This window comes from Pantherophis guttatus, chromosome 2 (genome assembly GCF_059756535.1).
Source record: "Pantherophis guttatus breed Tessera chromosome 2, ASM5975653v1, whole genome shotgun sequence".
NCBI lineage: Eukaryota > Metazoa > Chordata > Lepidosauria > Squamata > Colubridae > Pantherophis > Pantherophis guttatus.
In genome coordinates, this window is record NC_142064.1 from 219,758,092 (window position 1) to 219,777,966 (window position 19,875).

Genomic DNA, 19,875 nt, shown 5'->3' on the forward strand with positions numbered 1-19,875 from the left:
CTACGGCCACAGGGCTCTGGTCTTATTTACCTAATTGATTAACTTGATTGACCTCCTTCTCCATTATTTCAAGTTGCTTCGGGCCTTCCCCACCACACCTTACAATTGTGGAGTTCTTACGCTCCCAATTTCATTTGTCTGGCATTTGATTGGTTCAAATTAAGTGGTAATTTATTCAAAGCTGCCTCCTGTGGAGTTCCTCTCGCTCCCTTCTATCTACTCATAATCTATTTACTGAGGCACAGTCTGGTGTGTGGGGTCTTACATTTAATCTTTAATTGTCTGCCATGCCTAAGGCCCTTTGTAAGTCTAAGCACGGCCGGAAGGCCAGTGCAGGCAACAATGGCCAATCAGACTCCACGTCTGTTACCCAGCAATCTGCCATGGAAAATTCCAGGTCTCATTCCAAGACTTCTCAATGCTCACGTTCTCACCACAAGTCCTCCACGGCTGATTTGTCTTCTTCTAAAGTAGAAAAACGTAGAGACAAAGTTTTGACCAGACTATGTGACAAGGCATCCGCTCAGTTGCCTCCTTCCTCTCCACAACATCCTGCTTCTTCGGATCCGCCTCCAGCCACGGTGCCCCATTCTCCTACTCCTGACCAACTATCTCTGCAAGATTGCCCTGTGACTATTTCCGAAGAAAATTTGTGGGGGTCTGGATCAGTTTCTCAGCAACCGGTTCCCGACCCAGCACCAACTCAGGCGGCTCATTCCTCTGACTCTGTGCCTGCCCGTCCTCTGGATCCTTTTGTTCCTCCAGATCAGCTACAGCAAATGATTGAGGCGGCGGTTCAAAGGTCCTTGGCCGCCCGTTCGGGTCTTTCCAGTCGACATGGATCGGTTAGAGAGGCTTCTCCCCTTTCAGCGGACCACAGTGACGAAGGCTGTTCACATTCAGTTCGCTCCACTTCTCCTTCTTCTTCTCACTACAGTCACCCTTCCGCCTTGATTGACGAAGGAGATCCTGATTCTGACCTGTCGGAGGATGAGAACCTCCCCCCGGATCAGCCGGCCTTCACGGGTCTTTTTCCTCAAGCCTTGTTCAAATCTTTGGTCTTCAAGGCGGTTAATACGGCCCGTTTGTCATCTCCACAGGTGGATCCGGTACCCCCTTCGTCTTCCTCTGGATCATTGGACCCGATGTTTGCGGAACCAGCTAGGCCTATAACATCCGTTCCTACTCCTCCTCTCTTTCTGGATGTTGTGAAACGTCAGTGGGAATCTCCGGCATCTGCTCCCCTTCCTTCGGCTAATGACAAAAGAAACTTTCAAGTATCCTCGGAGCTGGAGGCTCTTCTTCAAATCCCTTCGGTGGATGCCCCAGTGGCTGCTCTTCTTCCTAACTCCAATGTTCCGGGCGAGCCGGACGAAGGTCTCCGCCCTGATGAACGCAGGTCTGATCAAGTCCTTCTAAAGGCATTTCAAAGCTCCTCCTGGGCCATTAAAGCGACCACTACAGCATCCTTCTTTAATCGAACAACGTTGCTTTGGTTACGTCAGTTACAAGAAAAACTAGCTCTCGGAGATTCTCGTATCAAACAAGACCTGAATAAAATCGTAGCTGCCGTTCAATTTTCAGCCGACTCAACTCTGAATGCTGCAAGGTTCTCCGCAAAATCTTTGGCCTCGACAGTCACGGCCCGTCGTTTGTTATATCTCCGTCACTGGCAGGCAGATGCTAGACATAAGTGGCGATTGGCTTCGGTTCCCTTTAAGGGTACGAAGCTCTTCGGGGACGCTTTAGATCCTTTCCTCACAGAAACCAGGGACAAAAAGAAGGTCTTAGCTGCTGTCTTCCGGAGAGGACCGCCCCGTTTCTCACCTTACCCTTCTCGTTCTTACTCCAGAGGTGCGGATGAGGGGTCCTCCTCTTCCTTTCCCTTCCCCACATCTAGGAGAGAGGGGTTTTCCAACAGACAACGGGGTTCTTCCGATAGGTCATTCAGGGGGCGTCCCTTTAACGTTAGGCGTCCCTTTCGAGGGGGAGGAGGTCGTTTCGCCCGTCGCCGTCGCTGATTGCCCTTCGGATCCTCCCATTGGCAGTAGATTGGGTCTTTTTGCCGCTGTCTGGGAAGAATCCACCTCTGACAAGTGGGTCCACGCCACCTTAAAATCTGGGTTGGCCATTGAATTTATTGTCCCCCCCCCTCACACCTTTGTCTGCTGCCCGATCTCCCGTAATCCCGTCAGGAAGGCCCTTATGGATTCCTCGGTCCAACATCTCCTGTCTATCAGGGCTATCCAACCTGTACCTCCCGGCCAGGAGGGTTCGGGATTCTATTCAAGGGTGTTTCTAGTCCCTAAATCATCGGGGGGGTGGCGCCCCATTCTGGACCTCAAGCGTTTGAACAGATACGTTGTGTACAGGAAATTCAAAATGCAATCATTGAAATCTATTCTGGACGGCGTTCGGAGGGGCGACCTCCTCTCTTCCATTGACCTTACCGAGGCTTACCTTCATGTCCCTATCCTTCCATCCCATAGGCAGTTTTTAAGGTTTTGTTATGACGGAGCACACTACCAATATAGGGCTCTCCCCTTTGGCCTTTCTTCTGCCCCTCGCACTTTTACGAAAGTGCTGGCTGCCTTGGCGGCTCAGCTCCGTCTCCGTTCAGTCCGTCTCCTGTGTTATTTAGATGATATTCTGCTATTGTCCCCTTCTGCGCAGCAGGCTGCCCTAGATATTCGTTTGACAGTTGAGACCCTAGCGGCTCATGGTTTCTCTGTTAATTTGGAGAAGAGCCATCTATCTCCCTCCACTAGATTAGTGCACTTGGGGGCTCTGATTGACTCTGTTCAGGGCAAAGTTTTCCTTTCTCCCGACAGGCAAGCTAGTCTGCGACAGTTGGTTTCCCGGGTTGAAGGGAGTCGGGTGGTTTCTCCCTTTGTCTTGTCCCAGCTCTTAGGTAAGATGATATCTGCGATAGCCATCGTCCCCTGGGCTCAACTTCACACCAGGGAACTCCAATGGTTTCTCTTACCTTTGCAGAAGGCTGGCAGGGGCACCTCATCCAAGCCAATTCCTCTTCCCCCGACGGTACGAAGATCCCTCCGGTGGTGGCGTTCCCCCGCTCTTTCGGCGGGCTGCTTCTTCCTCGAGCCCACGAGGGTGGTGGTGACGACAGATGCCAGTCTCCTGGGCTGGGGAGCCCTTTGCCAAGGTCAGCTGGCTCAAGGGACTTGGAGCTCCTCGGAAGCTCGGCATCCCATCAATTGGCTGGAACTGAAGGCTGTCTTCCTAGCTCTAAAGTCTTTCCGCAATCTGGTCTCCGGAGCCCACGTCCTCGTCCTCACGGACAACGTCGCTGCAAAGGCTCACTTGAACAAACTGGGGGGCACCAGATCGAAGTCTCTTCTGACCCTGACAATCGCGTTGGGTACTTGGTCAGAGCGGCACCTGTGTTCCCTTCGGTTGGAACACATCTCCGGGGTTCAGAACGTCCAAGCGGACTGGTTGAGTCGCCGGCGGATAGACAATGCGGAATGGCGTCTCCTTCCGCGCCTCTTCCAGGAACTGTCTCTTCGCTTCGGCCGTCCGGTGATCGACCTGTTCTCAACTCACGAGAACTCTCATCTTCCGCTGTTCTTTTCACGATACCCCCATCCTCGAGCAGCCGGCGTCGACGCTCTTCGAATTCCATGGCCGTCGGGCCTTCTGTACGCATTCCCCCCGACGGCCCTCCTTCCCAGGGTCATACGCAAAATTCTATCCGAGCGAGCGGAAGTGATCCTTGTGGCACCTCATTGGCCTCGGAGACCCTGGTTTGCGGACCTCGTGTCCCTATCGGTGACCCCATCGTGGCGCATTCCTCTCTCGGACAATATCCTCTCGCAAGGCACCCTGACGCACCCAGACCCGGCCTGGCTCAATCTGACCGCTTGGAGATTGAGCGGTGCACTTTGAGGGAGGTACAAGTCCCGGCAGATGTTGTACATACCTTGCTATCCTCCCGACGGCCTTCTACAGAACGCATTTACTCTGCCACCTGGCGGAGTTTCCACAACTGGTGTAATCAGGTCGGGGTCTTGCCTCTGCAACCGTCTATTATACATATTCTGATGTTTTTGCAGAAGGGCCTCTCCCAGGGGCTCTCCCCCAACACCCTCCGCCGACATATTGCAGCTTTATCTTCGGTACTTACCTGCGGCTCCTTATCTTCTCTAGCTCACCACCCTTTGATCCGTCGTTTTCTTCGGGGAGCAAAGAACTTGTGCCCTCCTGTTCTACACCGTTACCCGACCTGGGATCTCCCTCTCGTTTTGCAGTCCCTTACGGGTCCTCCGTACGAACCAATTCGGACAACCAGTCTCAGACTTCTCACCTGTAAAGTTGCCTTCCTGGTGGCCATTACTTCGGCTCGCCGCATATCTGAGCTCGCCGCATTATCCACTCGTCCGGACCTTTGTGTTTTCCACACAGACCGGGTGGTTCTCCGTTTGGACCCGACATTCGTGCCGAAGATCAACTCCGTGTTCCACCGGGCCCAGGAGCTTATCCTGCCTAATTTCTGTCCCCGGCCTACTCACCCTCGGGAACGTCGTTGGCACTCCCTTGATGTCCGGAGGGCTCTGCGGGTTTACCTGAAGAGGACGGCTCCTTTCCGTCGTTCGGAGTCTCTCTTTGTATCCTTCTTACCTACTTCTCAAGGCAGTAAGGTCTCGTCTTCAACCATCGGTCGTTGGATTCGCCAGACTATTGCCACTGCCTATGATGCTAGATCCCTTCCTCGTCCTTCAGGATTGACAGCTCACTCCACCCGCAGCGCAGCTACGACGGCAGCTTGGGCGACACAGGCTTCGTTACTGGAAATTTGTAGGGCTGCCACGTGGTCTTCTCCTAGCCCCTTCATCAGACATTACAAACTCGACCAGTTTGCGTCAGCCGAAGCTTCGTTTGGTCGCCGGGTTCTGCAAAGAGTTGTTGCCGGAGAGGACAATGCGGTCCAGCGTGATCCCCCCTTTCATCGGGACAGTGAACTTGGGTATGTCCCACACTGGCTGCTGTCTCCACTCTCAATGGAGAAGGATCGTTGGTCTTACCTGATACGTTCCTTCTCGTTGAGTGGAGACAGCAGCCAGGCCCTTCCCTATTTTTCTTCACGCTGGACTCGAAAACCCTTTTTCCTGCATTTCTGTCTTGTTCCTTGTCCCACACACCGAGTCTGTCTTCCAGTCTTCGCCAAAACTGGGCATGCCCGGCAACAGGGCAGGACTAAGGAAAATTGGCAGGCTCAGTCCTTCAAGCTGATTGGATGGGCACTACCCACACTGGCTGCTGTCTCCACTCAACGAGAAGGAACGTATCAGGTAAGACCAACGATCCTTCTTTTGAATCTTTCCCTGTGGCATTTTAGAACTTGTATGAAGGCCATGTTGGGGGAGAATAGTTCTGTCAGAATAGGAACATCAAATTTCATATAAGAACTGACAAGAAAGTTGACGGGCCCTAAAACGTATGTTTTAAACCTTAGTTTGCTAGGGCTTGAGATATTAACACAATGAGGTTTTGTTTGAGGTAAATTAAAAATGTTTCAGATTTTGTATTATTGAATTTGCTTTTTTAAAAAGTTAAATCATTATATGTGGTAGAGACCCAAAGCATGACTGATCTTTCACTTTTACATACATAGGAAAAATGAAGAGGGACTTGGAGAATTGCAAATTTGTGCTTTCCATTTGCCTTTTTGAGATCGTTAGGGTGTGACATTTTCTCTTAATCATATTCTGTTTATCTCTGAAATATGTCTATATATTTGGAGATATATGTCTATATATATACAAATATGTATATATATTTGGAGAAACTGCTAAATAACTTATTCATTGGAAACCAGAATGGTAGTTATGCTATGTACCCAAAGATTTCATATATATTGCCCCTATAAAGTCCTTATTAAGAATATGACACTGGATAAATTTGGTCATCATGATCCATATACTAATTATATTGACAATTTCACTTAACTTCTTTGTAAGCAACTTTCCATGTTGCTATTATGGTTCATTGCACAGTCAGCCAGATATTTAGACTGTATTTGGCATTTTTATCCATCTGTCAAATCCTTCTGGATGGCCTGGGATAGGTAGATATTGATGTTTGTGGTGTTAAAGGTATTAACATCTTTTCATCTAATAGTTCTACAGCTGCTGGCCCTGGTTGCTCAGCCAAGAGTCCTGAGCCTTGTAGCTCATTTTTCTACAGATGTCCAGGAACTTCAACACCAAGCGTGGTCCTTGTTGACATGGGTGATGACTGATTCGGTATGGGTTTTTGTAATATGAAATAGCATATGTTTCTACACGAATGACACTCTTTGTCTCGCTCCTCTGGTAAGATCTGTTTAGTATGGTTCAACCTGTGGTATAGCTCTCATCTTCCTCAGAGCACACATGCCCAACAACCACATAAAGGTAGGGTCTCACTGGAGGTCAATTTTTGTTATGGTTCGCCTCACAGTCAGTCAGATTTTCAGACTGGATTTGACATTTTTATTCATCACAGGGTTGGCAAACCTTTTTGGCACAGAATGCTGAAACAGGAGTGCAGTGCCAGAAACTGGAAGAGCAGCCGCCCAGTGCGCATATGCACGCTGGGCAGCTGTTCTTCCCATTTCTGCCGCTCCCACACATGTGAAGACCAGGTCTTAAGGTTTCCAACATGCACATGTGCCCCGGCCAGCCAGTCTTCATGCATACATGTGCACCAGAAACTGGAAGACCAGGTGGCCAGTGCACATGCACTGCTCGTGGCTGCTCTTCCAGTTTCCAGTGCTCCCGTGCACATGAAGACCAGCTGGCTGTCACGCCAGAACCTGGAAGAGCAATGGGTAATGGCTTGCATGCCTGGAGAGATGGCTCTGCATGCCACTTCTGGCACATGTGCCATAGGTTCACCATCACCGATCTATTGAGTCCTACCCAAGGACCTGGGATAGGCAGTTGTAGATGTTTGATGGTGTTGTTATTATTATTATTATTAATTTGGTAAACATTTATGGAGAAAACAAATGGAGAAAGCTTTTGGGAAAGGGAAAAGAGATGATAATGCTTATTCAAGGTTTGGATTTTAAGTATAACCTGGACTACTCCCTTTATTTTTCATTGTTATTAAGTAGTCTTTGTTCATACTGTATATTATTTGCATGACTTCTTCCAAATCTGCATAATTCTCCCCTCCCCCTGCTCACAACTATATATTTTCTATTAGAGGGCACTAATATGCATACTCTCCTTAAGTGATATTCCCAGCATGAAAATGACCTAAGGGAAAATAATATTTCTATTAGCCGTTGAAGGCTAATAAATGCCCCCTTTTTTCTTTTCATTGGAAACAAGGCAGCAGCTGTTGACAGGGTATCAGTAAATCAGTAAACACTTGATAGACCAGTTTTCCAGGAATTATCCTTAAAAATAATATGTGGAGAATTCTGATGCCAGATGGGTAAATGTCATAGCTGCTACGCTTCACTACCTTTATCTTCTTTAATGGATCCCACAGGTAAAAACATGATCATGCCTTTGAAATTCATTAAAAGCAGTGGGATTTTGTTTGGGTTGAATTTAATCCCTTGATTTTAAAATTGGGAATTATCTTAATGAAACAGCAGCTAATTATTTATCCCAGGGTTAACTGGCTCCTTTTGATCGTTGATGGAAACCCAATTATGTCTCAGTTAGTTGTTCTCAAGTCCTTTTAAGTAGTAATTTTAACAGCCTATAACACATGGGCAAATATTTCTATGAGCACCAGAGTAAAATACATTTGAATTTCAAAGAATTTACTTTTACGAAAAGCTTATCAGCTGTGCTCCTTTAATTTCATTTTTGTTTCATTGGGTAGAAAATGAATTGTTAATATCATTAGCCTGAATATAAATGAGTTAGCCAGAATTAAGATACTCAAATGGATGGCTTTATTTTATACTTTATTCATATTTTGGGAGATCAAAATTATTTCTTAAATTCTCAATTCCTTAGAGTTTCTACTAGTGTCCTGAATTTTTTAATTATTATTATTTTCTATAGAGACATTGCTGTGCTTCCACTTCTGGGAAAAAAATATTTGCATGAAGTGAATATAGGTGTCCCAGGATAATGTCTTGGTCACTAGGTTTTATCTTCTGAGCTTCCAGACTCAAGCTGGAGTCCATCATTATGGAACTTCTCTCTAGCAGAGTGTGACAGAAGTTCCCTCAAGATGGGCTCCAGCATCAGTCCAAAAGCTCAGAAGACAAACCTCTGGTCCTGAAGACCCACATGAAATCATGTAAAATTATTTGCCTCAATTAGACAGTACACAACCCTGATATTTAATTTACAGTTCTGTCAAAAAGTTCCTTACTGTTATTATTCCAAATCCTTATTCAACTACAATTTTCTAGTCATGAAATGAGAAATCTATGCATCTGTGTTAAAAGATGATCTGGGGTTGTTTGCTACTTTGATGTGAAGACTGAGAATGTAAGCAGCACCCTGCTGGCCTATGTAATCTAAGATAGAAACCATATTCAAATTAACTTTAATGGTTCAGAAAAAAGATGTAAAAATAATTACATTTTCCTTTCTAGTATATCTTCAACCAGGAATTATCCCTTGCAATCAATGTAGTCAGACAGTTGATTGTATTAAATGAACCACTGACTTTTCAAGATGCTGTTTTAACTCACTTTAGTATTTTTTAATATATTGTATCAAACATTGGGTTTTTTCCCCCTCCATTAATTATCGTACAGTTAAACCAGAATGAAGCCTTCGCTAATCTTACTAGTTTCTGAGTTAAGTTGGTATGAATGGATCTGATAACTTTTTCTATTTAAATCAATCATGGAAAGTTACAAAACATATAACATATTTATAAAATTAATTGGAAAACCTTTGTGCAATGCAATTAAAACAGTGAGATTGGAGTGATAAAACTCATTGTGTATATTTGAATTTTACCTTGCAAATATAATGTAGAAAATCTTGCATATAAGCTTGAACTCTCTGGTATAAAAACAGAATGAAATATATTCAAATGCATTTCATTATGCTATTATAAATTAATATTTTTCTTTTGGTTTAGACCATTTGTAAACAGCTATAATGATTAACAATTGCTGTTTTCATTTCTTACCATTATCTATATCCTACTACAGGTTTCTTCAATATTGCTTCCATATGTGCAGCATTATTTGCATGGGGTAGATTATGTATGTAATATAATATTATAAGGATTAGGTGGAGTTCTAAATTTGCTGTTTATGGTCTGTAATGGAACCAAAATAAATGCTGAAGCTATCAGAAACACAAGCAGAATAAATATATCATATATTCTGTTTATTTGACTGATACATCATGCATTTGTGACTATGCTTGTTTATAAATACCTAATCTGAAATAGGTAGTAGAGCAGCAGGGGAAAAAAATCCAGTTAAACACTAAGGCAGATAAATAAGTTATCAGACTGCATTAAATTGGCTATAGGATTTGCTCATTCTAATAGCCAGGCTGAATGTATGCAAATTTTGCAATTTAAAAGCATGCTGCAAGTGCTGCTGGTCAACCTTCTGTGCAAAATCTGAATGGCATCAGTGAAACCACAGACATGTAGGCTGGTGAATAATGATTTCTTCCCTGCTTGGTTGAATATAATAATCTGTGCCATTATAAAACCAAATCAAACATGAGCAATTTAGGATTTTCATTTACCCTGAGAAATAGAACTTGGAAAAGGCATTAGAATTTCTTTTGGAAGGATAGCTTTGGAAAAGCAGGAATTTTGGAGCTTTCATCTCTCCTGCATTCGTCAAATCTAACATTAAAATCTGTCCTCATCGCCAGTTGAACCAGAACAATAAATGCCCACCCATCCTTACCTGCATATTTCTGTTGTGCTGGCCCATTGCTTTCTGTGTCCACTGGCCCAATTTCATGGAAGATGAAGCTAACTTGCCAATGGTTATAATAGTTTTCAGTACCTTACTTGGTGGTATTCCTGAGCTGAATTATTTATTTATTCATTCATTAAATTTATATGCCGCCTGTCTCACCATAAAACAACTCTAGATTTAAACTTAATGAATTAACTGTTTTTAATATGGCAAAAATAATTTCCTCAAGTTGACTTTGTAATAGTTGCTTAGAATATTTACATTTATTTTTTTTAAAAAAAACCCACAAACTAATAATTGAAACTCCTTCTGTGCAATTAGCTATATCTGATATCAAGGAATGAGCATGAATATTAGTACATTAGTCAGCAGTCCCTGGTGGAAAAAAAAATGCTAATGCATCATAAAGTTACCCCATTTGTAAGATCCCCACTTTTTAGTTTGGAGGAAGGAGAGTGATCGCTGCTGTAACCTAATAAAACAGCTTTCAATCGGCGCTGGATCATGGGATCGGTAGATGCTGAGGATGCATCCATAAATCTACTTCTTCCACTGAGGTGGCCAGTGATCATGATGTAGTTTAGGATAAGCTATTTGACAGAAAAATGTTTCAGTGCAAGTTGAACATTCAGCTTGCTATTCAGGGGTTCAAATTGGGTCAGAAATATATTAAATTGTTGGTACTCATGTTGAATGTATTATGATTACAAAAGTAATTAAAACCTGGAAATGTAAAAATTTAACAGACATGCAGAAACTAGGATGAAGCTAGATCCCCCTTCATGAAGTCATTATTTTGGAATAAAAAATTAATCCGATGTGATGAATTTCCTCTTTATACAATCCTGGAAATATGCAGATGTTAAAATTTAGCCACAGGAGGGCTCACAGAATCCAATAATATTATATGTGGAGAGATATGAATTTTTATGAAAACGGGAGAAAATTGTTGTGTTTAATAGTGCTTGCAGTTAAGAATCTTGAGAAAAATACCATCCAAAGAACAAGGTCTGTAAATAATAACAAATATCACATATAGAAACATTTATATACATGCAGCATAATATGCAGTAAAGAAGAGAAGAATGTGTAGTCTTTTTACTTGTAGCTTCTTGGTGGCTTCCTGAAATACAGGACCTCCTGTTGAATTTGATTTAAACTAAAAAAAAAAAGAAGAAGCAAAACCCAGGTATTGGGATTGTGGATATTTTTTAAGGGTTCCCATATTTTCCTTTCATAATTCAAATACTGCAGGAAAGAGCAAGCTGAGATATGTGTCCAACACACAAGAGGTGGAACTTATGCCATAAAGCACCCTATCCGTTTCATCATTCTCTACAAACTAAATTAAGCCCAGCTTATCTTGAAGACATTGCCCATCATCTTGCTCAAGTAGTATCTAACTCTGAATGAATGTAATTTCACCTGCAAAGAATCCACAACCACCAAAAAGATTACTGTTTGCTCTTATTCTGGTTTTACATTAACCACCAGCAGGCAATACATGACTGGTTTTGTCCTGTTTGGGAATCTTCAGATATATTTATTATTCTGTGGGGTTAAAACTTTGCATTGGGAATTGAATTTATAGACCATTACATTCTAGATGATTACATACAAAGCTTTAGGAGCTATCCTTGGAAGTCATGTGAAAACTTGTAGGTGGGACATGACAAATGTGACATCTGTATCTGTATCTTTATTCCCCCCCCCTTTCTCTCTCTCTCAAGGAAAGGTGGACTGTATAGACCATACCATTTCAATATAAGTTCATGTTGGAAAGGATCAGTCTATAAACTGCCTTCTTTGTATCTGAGACTCTCTTAACTTCAAGTGATAGTGATTATACTGTGAGTTAGAAAAGATACCTCATAATATAATTTGCTATTTCTTGAACAAGCAGCCACTTATTCAACATTGACATGTTATTTTCAAAGCTCCTCAATATTCCTTGTTTTTCCATGATCTTTTTGATTCGTCTCCTGTCAGTGTCCACTCTTCCATGCAAAAGACTCTGTTTGGAGCAACAGTTGGTGATCTCATTGGAAAGATGACTCTGAATTGAGACCAGGTTTGAATTAATATTCCCTTTTCCACCAATTTTTTTTTTTAACCATGCAAATAGAAAAAAAGGGTCTTGGATTTTTAAAGTAAATTTGGAATGAATCTTGGACATCTGGATAATACTAAATGGATGTGATGGTTAACACATCTTTCATAATTGCAGTGTCCTGGAATATAGCCCAGCTGCAAAATTCATCTAGGACTTTGTGTAAAAGTATAACAGCATAACCAAACTGGGAGTTTGAAAAGCAACTACTTGGTATAGAGATCACTATAAGGTACACAAGTGATATTATTATCACTTAGTGCATTACAGTGATTATAATTGGTTATTAATGGAACCTGGTTTAATAGTCCAATACCTCTTTGTTTTCAGGGATAGAATAGCAGTAATCTGGTAAGGATCTGTTAGATTGCCTAGCAAGTGTTTAAACTGCCTAGTACTGAAGACTAGTTTGTCTTCTAGGATTTTATTCCTAGATAAAGAAAAATGTTGTCAGCACAAGCTTAATTCTTTGAATTAAATTGGTGGGGTACTATTTTTTTAAACCCTTCTCTGTACATTATAGGGATATGGACAATATTAGTGTTAGTATTACTGGGGGGGAGAATCATTCTTTGTAAAGCATAAGGTGAGGCCTTGCATGCAAGATTGTTTGGAGGGCAGATAGAGGTTTAATCTTCAGGAAGGAAATCGACTTTTGTGATAAAAAGGTGACAAGCCTCAAAACATCTACAGAGGATTGCTATCAAGCTTTTATCAGCTAGTCGAAAGTCTTATTCTAAAATTTACTAAATGACTGCTGTGGTTGGAGTTCAACAGCATCTAGACAATTGTAATATTTAAAAATCAGTTCAATATAATGCTATGCTTATATTAAATATTCTTTATTCTGTATTGGTCTTACCTCAATAGCTCTGCTGTAGTGTCTGATTCTGATGTATTCTTAATAATTGCAAAGATAGGTGTAGGGTAGTTTTGGTTATAATATTTTGGAAATCTTGAACTGGAGTCTTGCTGCTAAAATGTGGTTAAATTTTAGACAAAATGAGGAAAAAAATATAAAGTTGTTTGTGTACTGCAGGAGGCATATGGAATGTTTTTTTCAGTGCTTCCCTGTCTGAGACAACATAGTATAATCTGTTTAATTAAGTGGATTTTTCCACTCTTGGAATCTAAACAGTGTTTAATTGCAAGGGTGCTCATTTTAGTTAGATTAATTTTCATGCCCTAATTTTAGGCTGTAGTTGACTGACAAGGATTTTAATATCTGATGCATAAAGAATATCTGTAAGGCTTTAAACAATGTAAGATTTTCTTTTGTAAGCAGATCTCACTTAATTTAAGCTATTTCTGGGTAACTGTGCTTTGAAGTGTTTTCTTAAAACACAGTCCCAAGTTTTAAAAAAGTGATGGTTAAGAAGAGGCAAAAGTCATTTGTGATGGTTGATCGATTTATCAGCAGAACATAGTGATTTGGTTATAGAACAAATAAGAAAAGGAAACAGAAATGGGGCTCATAAGGCCCGCTTCCCTTATTTACTCAATTAACCCAGTTTTCCTAAGTTCAGGTAACAGAGTGAACTATAAATTAAATCTTGAACTGGATTCATCCCAAGATGGTAGGCTAAAATATGATTGTCTAGTTTATGATCTGTTGTGTTGTATGAAATGCTGATATAAAGCTGCTCAGAGTTTATACAAGTAGGTTGGTGGAGGCTTTTTAAAGGAAAAACATAACTATTATGATTCCTCAGTTTACTTCATTCATGCTCTCCCCTGAGTAAAACTTGCTTAGTTTGAATGTTAAGTTTAAAAATATTGTTATATGAAGAATGCTAGTATTTAAACATCCCTTTGGATATGTATGCTCAGAATGGAGTAGGAGAAAATCACCCTCAATTGTTTGTTGCTTTGCCTTCAGAACTTTAACCTGGTACCCTCTAGGTCAGTGATGGCTAACCTTTTTGCCATTGTGTGCCAAAAGCGGGGGTAGGGCGGGGGGTCACGTGGGTGCGTGCCCACACCCATAATTCAATGTGGCCCACCTCCCGTGCATATGCGTGCAATCCCCCCGTTCTCCCACCACTTTTGGCACATGATGGCACAGTGAGCCCGGTAGGGCTGTTTTTTGCCCTCCCCAGGCTCCAAAGGCTTTCTAGAAGTCTGGAGAGAGCAAAAATGGCCTTCTTCATCCCCCGGAGGCCCTCCGGATGCCAGAAACAGCCCGTTTCCTGACTTCCAGTGGGCCTGGAAGGCCCGAAAATCAGTTGGCTGGAGTGTGCATGCGCGCTGAAGCTGAGCTGGGGCAACACTCGCGTGCCCACAGATATGGCTCCTCATGCCACCTGTGGTATGCGTGCCATAGGTTCGCCATCACGGCTCTAGGTACTTTGATTGACTACTTCTTTGCAATTCACTGTTCTAAAAGACCTGGTTTATACAGATGTATGTACTACACTGGAACAAATGGAAATATTTGATTAAGAGAACTAAGGGTCACATAATCTTGTTGATAAGTATACTGGCATCAAGTGGAAACCATATATACTACAAAATAGAGAGATGGTCTTGCAAACGTCTTTATGTGTAGAATGCCCATCTCATTTTTAATATTCTTAACACAAATAAAGAAAAAAAATAAGATTTGGTGGTGAAGGTAACATTTGTCAAAATTGTCAAGTACTTCAACAAAAATCCAGAACATCTGAATGCTTCTGTAATAAGATTTGCATGTTAATATAAAATAAGTCATTCTGAACAATGAGAAACAATGATTTTTCCTTGACTTTATTCTATGTTACACTCTGGTGACTGGATTTTATGGAGGAGCTGCTGAAAAGTGACAAAATAAATGCTTTTCTATGAAATGAGTTTAAAATGGTATATAAATCCATGTTTTCCTTGGCATGTAATAAGCTTTTCAGTGTGAAATACTAGAATGCTAAGCTTTGCAGGGCAGATCAAGGCCAGGATGATGCTGAGTTAGCAGGCAATAGAAAGCCCATGATATTTGTGTGTTCTTATACAGGCAAATTTTATGTACAACAACCATGGAGGTGGTGTGGTGGTAGTGGTGGAATACTACATAGTTTCATAGAAATCCTTTGTGTTTTTTAGAAGTTGTAAACATACAAACATTTCTATATCTATGTAAGGTGTCTCCCCACATACATAAACACATGCCTAGATACACATACATTCATACATACATAGACAAGCACATAGAGAGAAATATATTGTGAGAAAGAGAATATTGTGCTTCTAGAAAAGCATGAAGAATTTCTATGAAATTATGTAATAAAAACATGACATGGGCTAATACGTGCATAACGACTTAGAACTGAAGACAGTCACCAAATTGTTATCTCATTCACGATAGCTAAGGAGAACAAATAAAATACAGCAAGGAATGTAAGATATCTAGGGTCCAGTAAATGGTTCCATTCAATGGTCCCATTCCATTTTTCATTGCATGACTTTAGCCAATAACTACCTTTCAATATAATTCAGTCTCATTAGATTTCTGTGCAATTAAAAATAACAGACTGGGGGGAAAGGTATATACACTACATAAATGCAGTAAAGAGTTAGATACACCTAATTATACAATTTTTGATGTAAAATAAGCTTCCTTAGCACTGCCACCAGCATGGGGCTTTATTCTGTGCACATATTAATATGGATACATAGTAGAGAAACTTGGAAATTTATTTTTTAGAAAAGGGGGTACACCTGGCCCAGAGCTGTTCAAAATCGGGCCATAAAGGGGGCAGGTGATTGTGTGCACGCACATCCCCACCTGCAGAAGCAACGGATGAGCGTGTACTCATGCATGCTCCATTTGTGCAAGTAGCAGGCATGTGTCCCTGCCTTTGCCACAAATGGAGCTGCACATGCATGCATGCTTGCTGGCAGCTCACACTGAACCATCACCTCCCCCCCCCACCCCACAGTCTGCAAAGCTGGAAAGGTTGGGGAACTCTGCTTTAGAAGACTTGAACTAGGAGATAATTCCTGTAGACTGATATCTAATTATAATTCCAAATTTTGGGGAAAAAAAGGTATTTCCTTTCTCATCACTAGCCATATCTCCATGGTCCCCCCCCTTTTTTTTCAATTTATATACCGCCCTTCTCCCTGAGGACTCAGGGTGGTGCACAGCCAGAATTAAAAACATGAAATACAAATATTAAAAACAATTAATATATATATAAATTTGGCCCAAAAATTTTTAAGAGGTATATCTCACTACCACTCCTCTAACATCTTTCTTACAAGTATGGTCACCAAGTCAGATATCCCTAATCTATAAAATAGTCCAAAATTATAGTGTTTAAAGGAATTTCTCCCATAATACCCCATGATTGTGAGAATGTCTGTGAGGATTCTCATGATTATGTTCTTTTTTACTTTTAATCTAATAAAACCGAGTCCTATTCGATCTAATAACCGAGTCCTATTTATAGAATAGAATTCTTTATTGGCCAAGTGTTATTGGACACACAAGGAATTTGTCTTTGGTACATATGCTCTCCGTGTACATAAAGAAAAAATAAAATATATTTGTCAAGAATCATAAGATACAACACATAGTGATACTCATAGGATACTCATAAGCAATCAAATCATACTAGGAAACAATAAAGACAATATAAGTTATAAAGATACAAGCAACATGGATATAGCCATAAGTGGAAAGAGATAGGTACTAGTAAGAATGAGAAGAATAGTAATACAGTCTTAGTAGTTAATTTGACAGTGTTGTGGGAATTACAGTAGTTGTATATCTTTACGACACATGATTTCTTGCTTGTGTAAGATACATAAAAAGAACATATTTGCATTAAAATGTCAAGGAAAGCATAATTAATCACTTGCACATATTTTGTAGTAATACAATTCCCCCCCTCTTTTTTTTAATTAACAATATCAGAAAAGCAGTTTTGCTTTTTAAAAAATACAAATTCTCATTTGGTTTCACTCCACTCATATGGAGTTCATTCCCTCAAAGACTTGAATCTTTAAATCAAGAGTAGAAAAAATTCAGGACCAGTCTTTCAGCATAAGGGTCCCTTAAAAGAGAAATAATGTTAATCTATCACCAATTAGGTTAAACGTACTCCAGTTGCTCTTTTCCAACTTGGTCTGCAGGTAAAATGAGTAGGGGAAGAATTTTAAAATTTATTTTCATGAAATCAATATCAAATGTAACCAGGTTGAAGGCACCTGAGCTTCACTTACCTCCGTAGCCTTGGATACAGCCACCCCCCCATCCCGGCAACTCTCTCCCCAAGATGACATCTGATGGGGCAGATGACACCACTGGGGCTCAGCCATAAAGTCTGAACAATGTGACTCCAATGTACTTGATAATATAATGGTTTTGAAGTAATTGTTTTTCATTTAATTTTTAGCTTACATGGTTCTGGTTGTTTCACTGATAATAGTATAGTTATATTTATTTTCTGCCTTAAAATTGCTCTTTTGGGAATCAAAATTCAAATTTGTTTATAGTTACTACTAAAAGGAATGGATGTGTACAAATGAAATTGCTTAACAATATGAAGATGTTTGGGTACTCTATGCACAAAGCTTTCACATGAATGTGATTCCTATTACTTTGGCAGTCTTACTCCTAAGGAAATATTTACTATACCGTTGTATACATTGTACACAAGAAGCTGTTTCTCCTGCCAATGTTCATACTGTGTGTGTTGTCATTGAGGGAGGGGCTGCTTGTCTGGCGGAGCATAGCAAATAGGTCTCCTTAATGCAGCGTCATTCCTGCTCATTTTGGGATAAAGAGTAACTGAGTCCAGATAGCAACAAGAAAAGTCAAATACTCTTGTAGCCTGTGCATCAACTGAATAGAACTTCTTTGAACAGGAACCAAAAGGAACTTGAGGAGAACATGAAAATCTGTTTGGCTGCATTGTTGGGAAAGAAAGAAAAGAGAACATTATTTGATAAATAGTTGCTCTTCATTTAATGTTCATGTTGAAGTCTTTCTTTCTTGTTTAAAGCATAAGTGTTCAATATTATCATTATTGTATTGTTAATTCTGATGTGCCTGGAAATTCTGGATCAATAACAAACTAAATTGAGACCTTTGAATTATAGCTTCCATTAGAGAGATTCAAGGGACTGACTGCTCGTGATGTAGGGGACTCATTTTTATGCAGCATGTTCATAAACGCTGCTGTCTGGGGGGGGGGGAAATCACTGAAACATTTTACACAAAGTTCAATTATATATCAAGTCCTTTGACCTCTTTCACTTCAGTGCTTCTTTCACATAGAAGAGGGGAGATGTTATTTAAAATGCCTGCAACAGCCATTCTAGACATTTTCAAAAATTTATAATGAACTTAGTTGAATATTCATGACTGTACCCAAGAAAATCACTACTCTGGAAAAAAAAAAGTCTTTGCATTGCAGAAAGTACTAGTATTTAACATTTACATGTATAGGAACATTTGACATGACTGAGATTACCACCAAGGATTGATGTCCTTATTTGTACATGCCTTCCCTCACCCCAGGCCAGGTCACTTACTTTCAGAAAACAAATATTTATAGCAATTAGTATAGTGCAACTAAGTAAATTGAACATAAAAACTAAATTTTGATTATCAACATGGGAGGAAAATCAAATTTCTAGGAAGTAATTTTACTTTTTTACATTTCTTTGTTTAGCGCCTTGTTGAAGCTGCAGAAGAAGCTCACCTGAAACATACATTTGATGCTGATTTACAGGTAAGAAAAAACTTGACTTCAGCAGTTACAATCAAAAGGTTCTGTTTCATGAATAGCTATTCATAGAAATAGAGCAGAATCTATAAAAGGACTGTTGGTAAAGAATGGGAATGCTTTCTCATTATAGAATCAGATCATAGTCAATCTAAAAATTGCTGTAAAGAAGTGATCAAACAATAGCAATATAATGCCTATTCGTTTATTAAAGTGACTGAACTATTCTTTTAGAGGTTTGCTTTTCAAAAGATTTGATGGTAAATAAACTCAAAAGCAATATAAATCCTACTAGAGGTTCAATAAGTTGAAAGGTCTATGTAATCCAGCTTCATAAATTACAAAAGCCTATGGGAAGACACAGGCAGGAAATGAACTAAAAGCATCCTGATGCTTTTTCTATTGGAAATCATACAACTGTTGTAACAAATATCCATTGGGATTTACTTAATTTCCATGAATTTATCCACTGATGTATAGACAATTCCAAGTTGTTGTAGCAAATTCCATCATTTAAATATTGGCTAAAAAAAAAAAGTATTGGTTTGTTTTGAATGGAGGACAAATATCCAGCATGGTTATCCTCAGTTTCTACTATTATAAGAGAAAAGGAAAAAAATAAAGTAAAATTCATTTTCTATACATCACTACATATTTCTATTTACCACATATTTTTGTAGTTGGCCATCATTGGCTCTGTAGGGATATCCATGACATTTCTGGAGAGAAAAGAAAAATAGGGCTGACAATTTGTCCAAATTTCAACAGGTGAAGGAGAAATTCTTTCATAAAGAGCAGGACTCTCACTTATAGTGAAAATGTGAAATGAGACAATTTGAGGTGGCCAACTCACCACAGCCATTTCACCATGGCCAACTCAACATGACCATTTTGCTGCAGCCAACCCACCATGGCTATCTTGCTGTAGCATGGCTAACTTTCTGCAGGACAATGTGTTGAGGCCAACTCACATTGGAACAACTCATCACAGATAATTTCACGCAGAATAATTCAAGGTGGTAAATGTTATCTGCCACTGTTTCTTTGACATTATTTCCATTTTTGTCAATAGATATAATGTCAATGAAACAGTAGCAGATAATATTTATCACACTGAGTAATCCTACACAAATTGTCCATGGCGAGTTGTCCCACAGTGAGTTGGCCACGGTGAGATGGCT

General features: G+C 40.5%; 1 protein-coding gene across 3 annotated transcripts in view; it reads left to right on the forward strand.

Annotated features, from left to right (window-relative positions):
• Positions 1 to 19,875, forward strand: part of CACNA2D3 (calcium voltage-gated channel auxiliary subunit alpha2delta 3) — a 563,616-nt gene that overhangs the window by 196,151 nt on the left and 347,590 nt on the right. For all 3 annotated transcript variants that reach the window (XM_060688326.2, XM_060688328.2, XM_060688327.2), the window contains exon 4: positions 18,641 to 18,700. In XM_060688326.2, the coding sequence (XP_060544309.2) occupies positions 18,641 to 18,700 (60 nt within the window). The remainder of the gene's footprint in view (positions 1 to 18,640; positions 18,701 to 19,875) is intronic.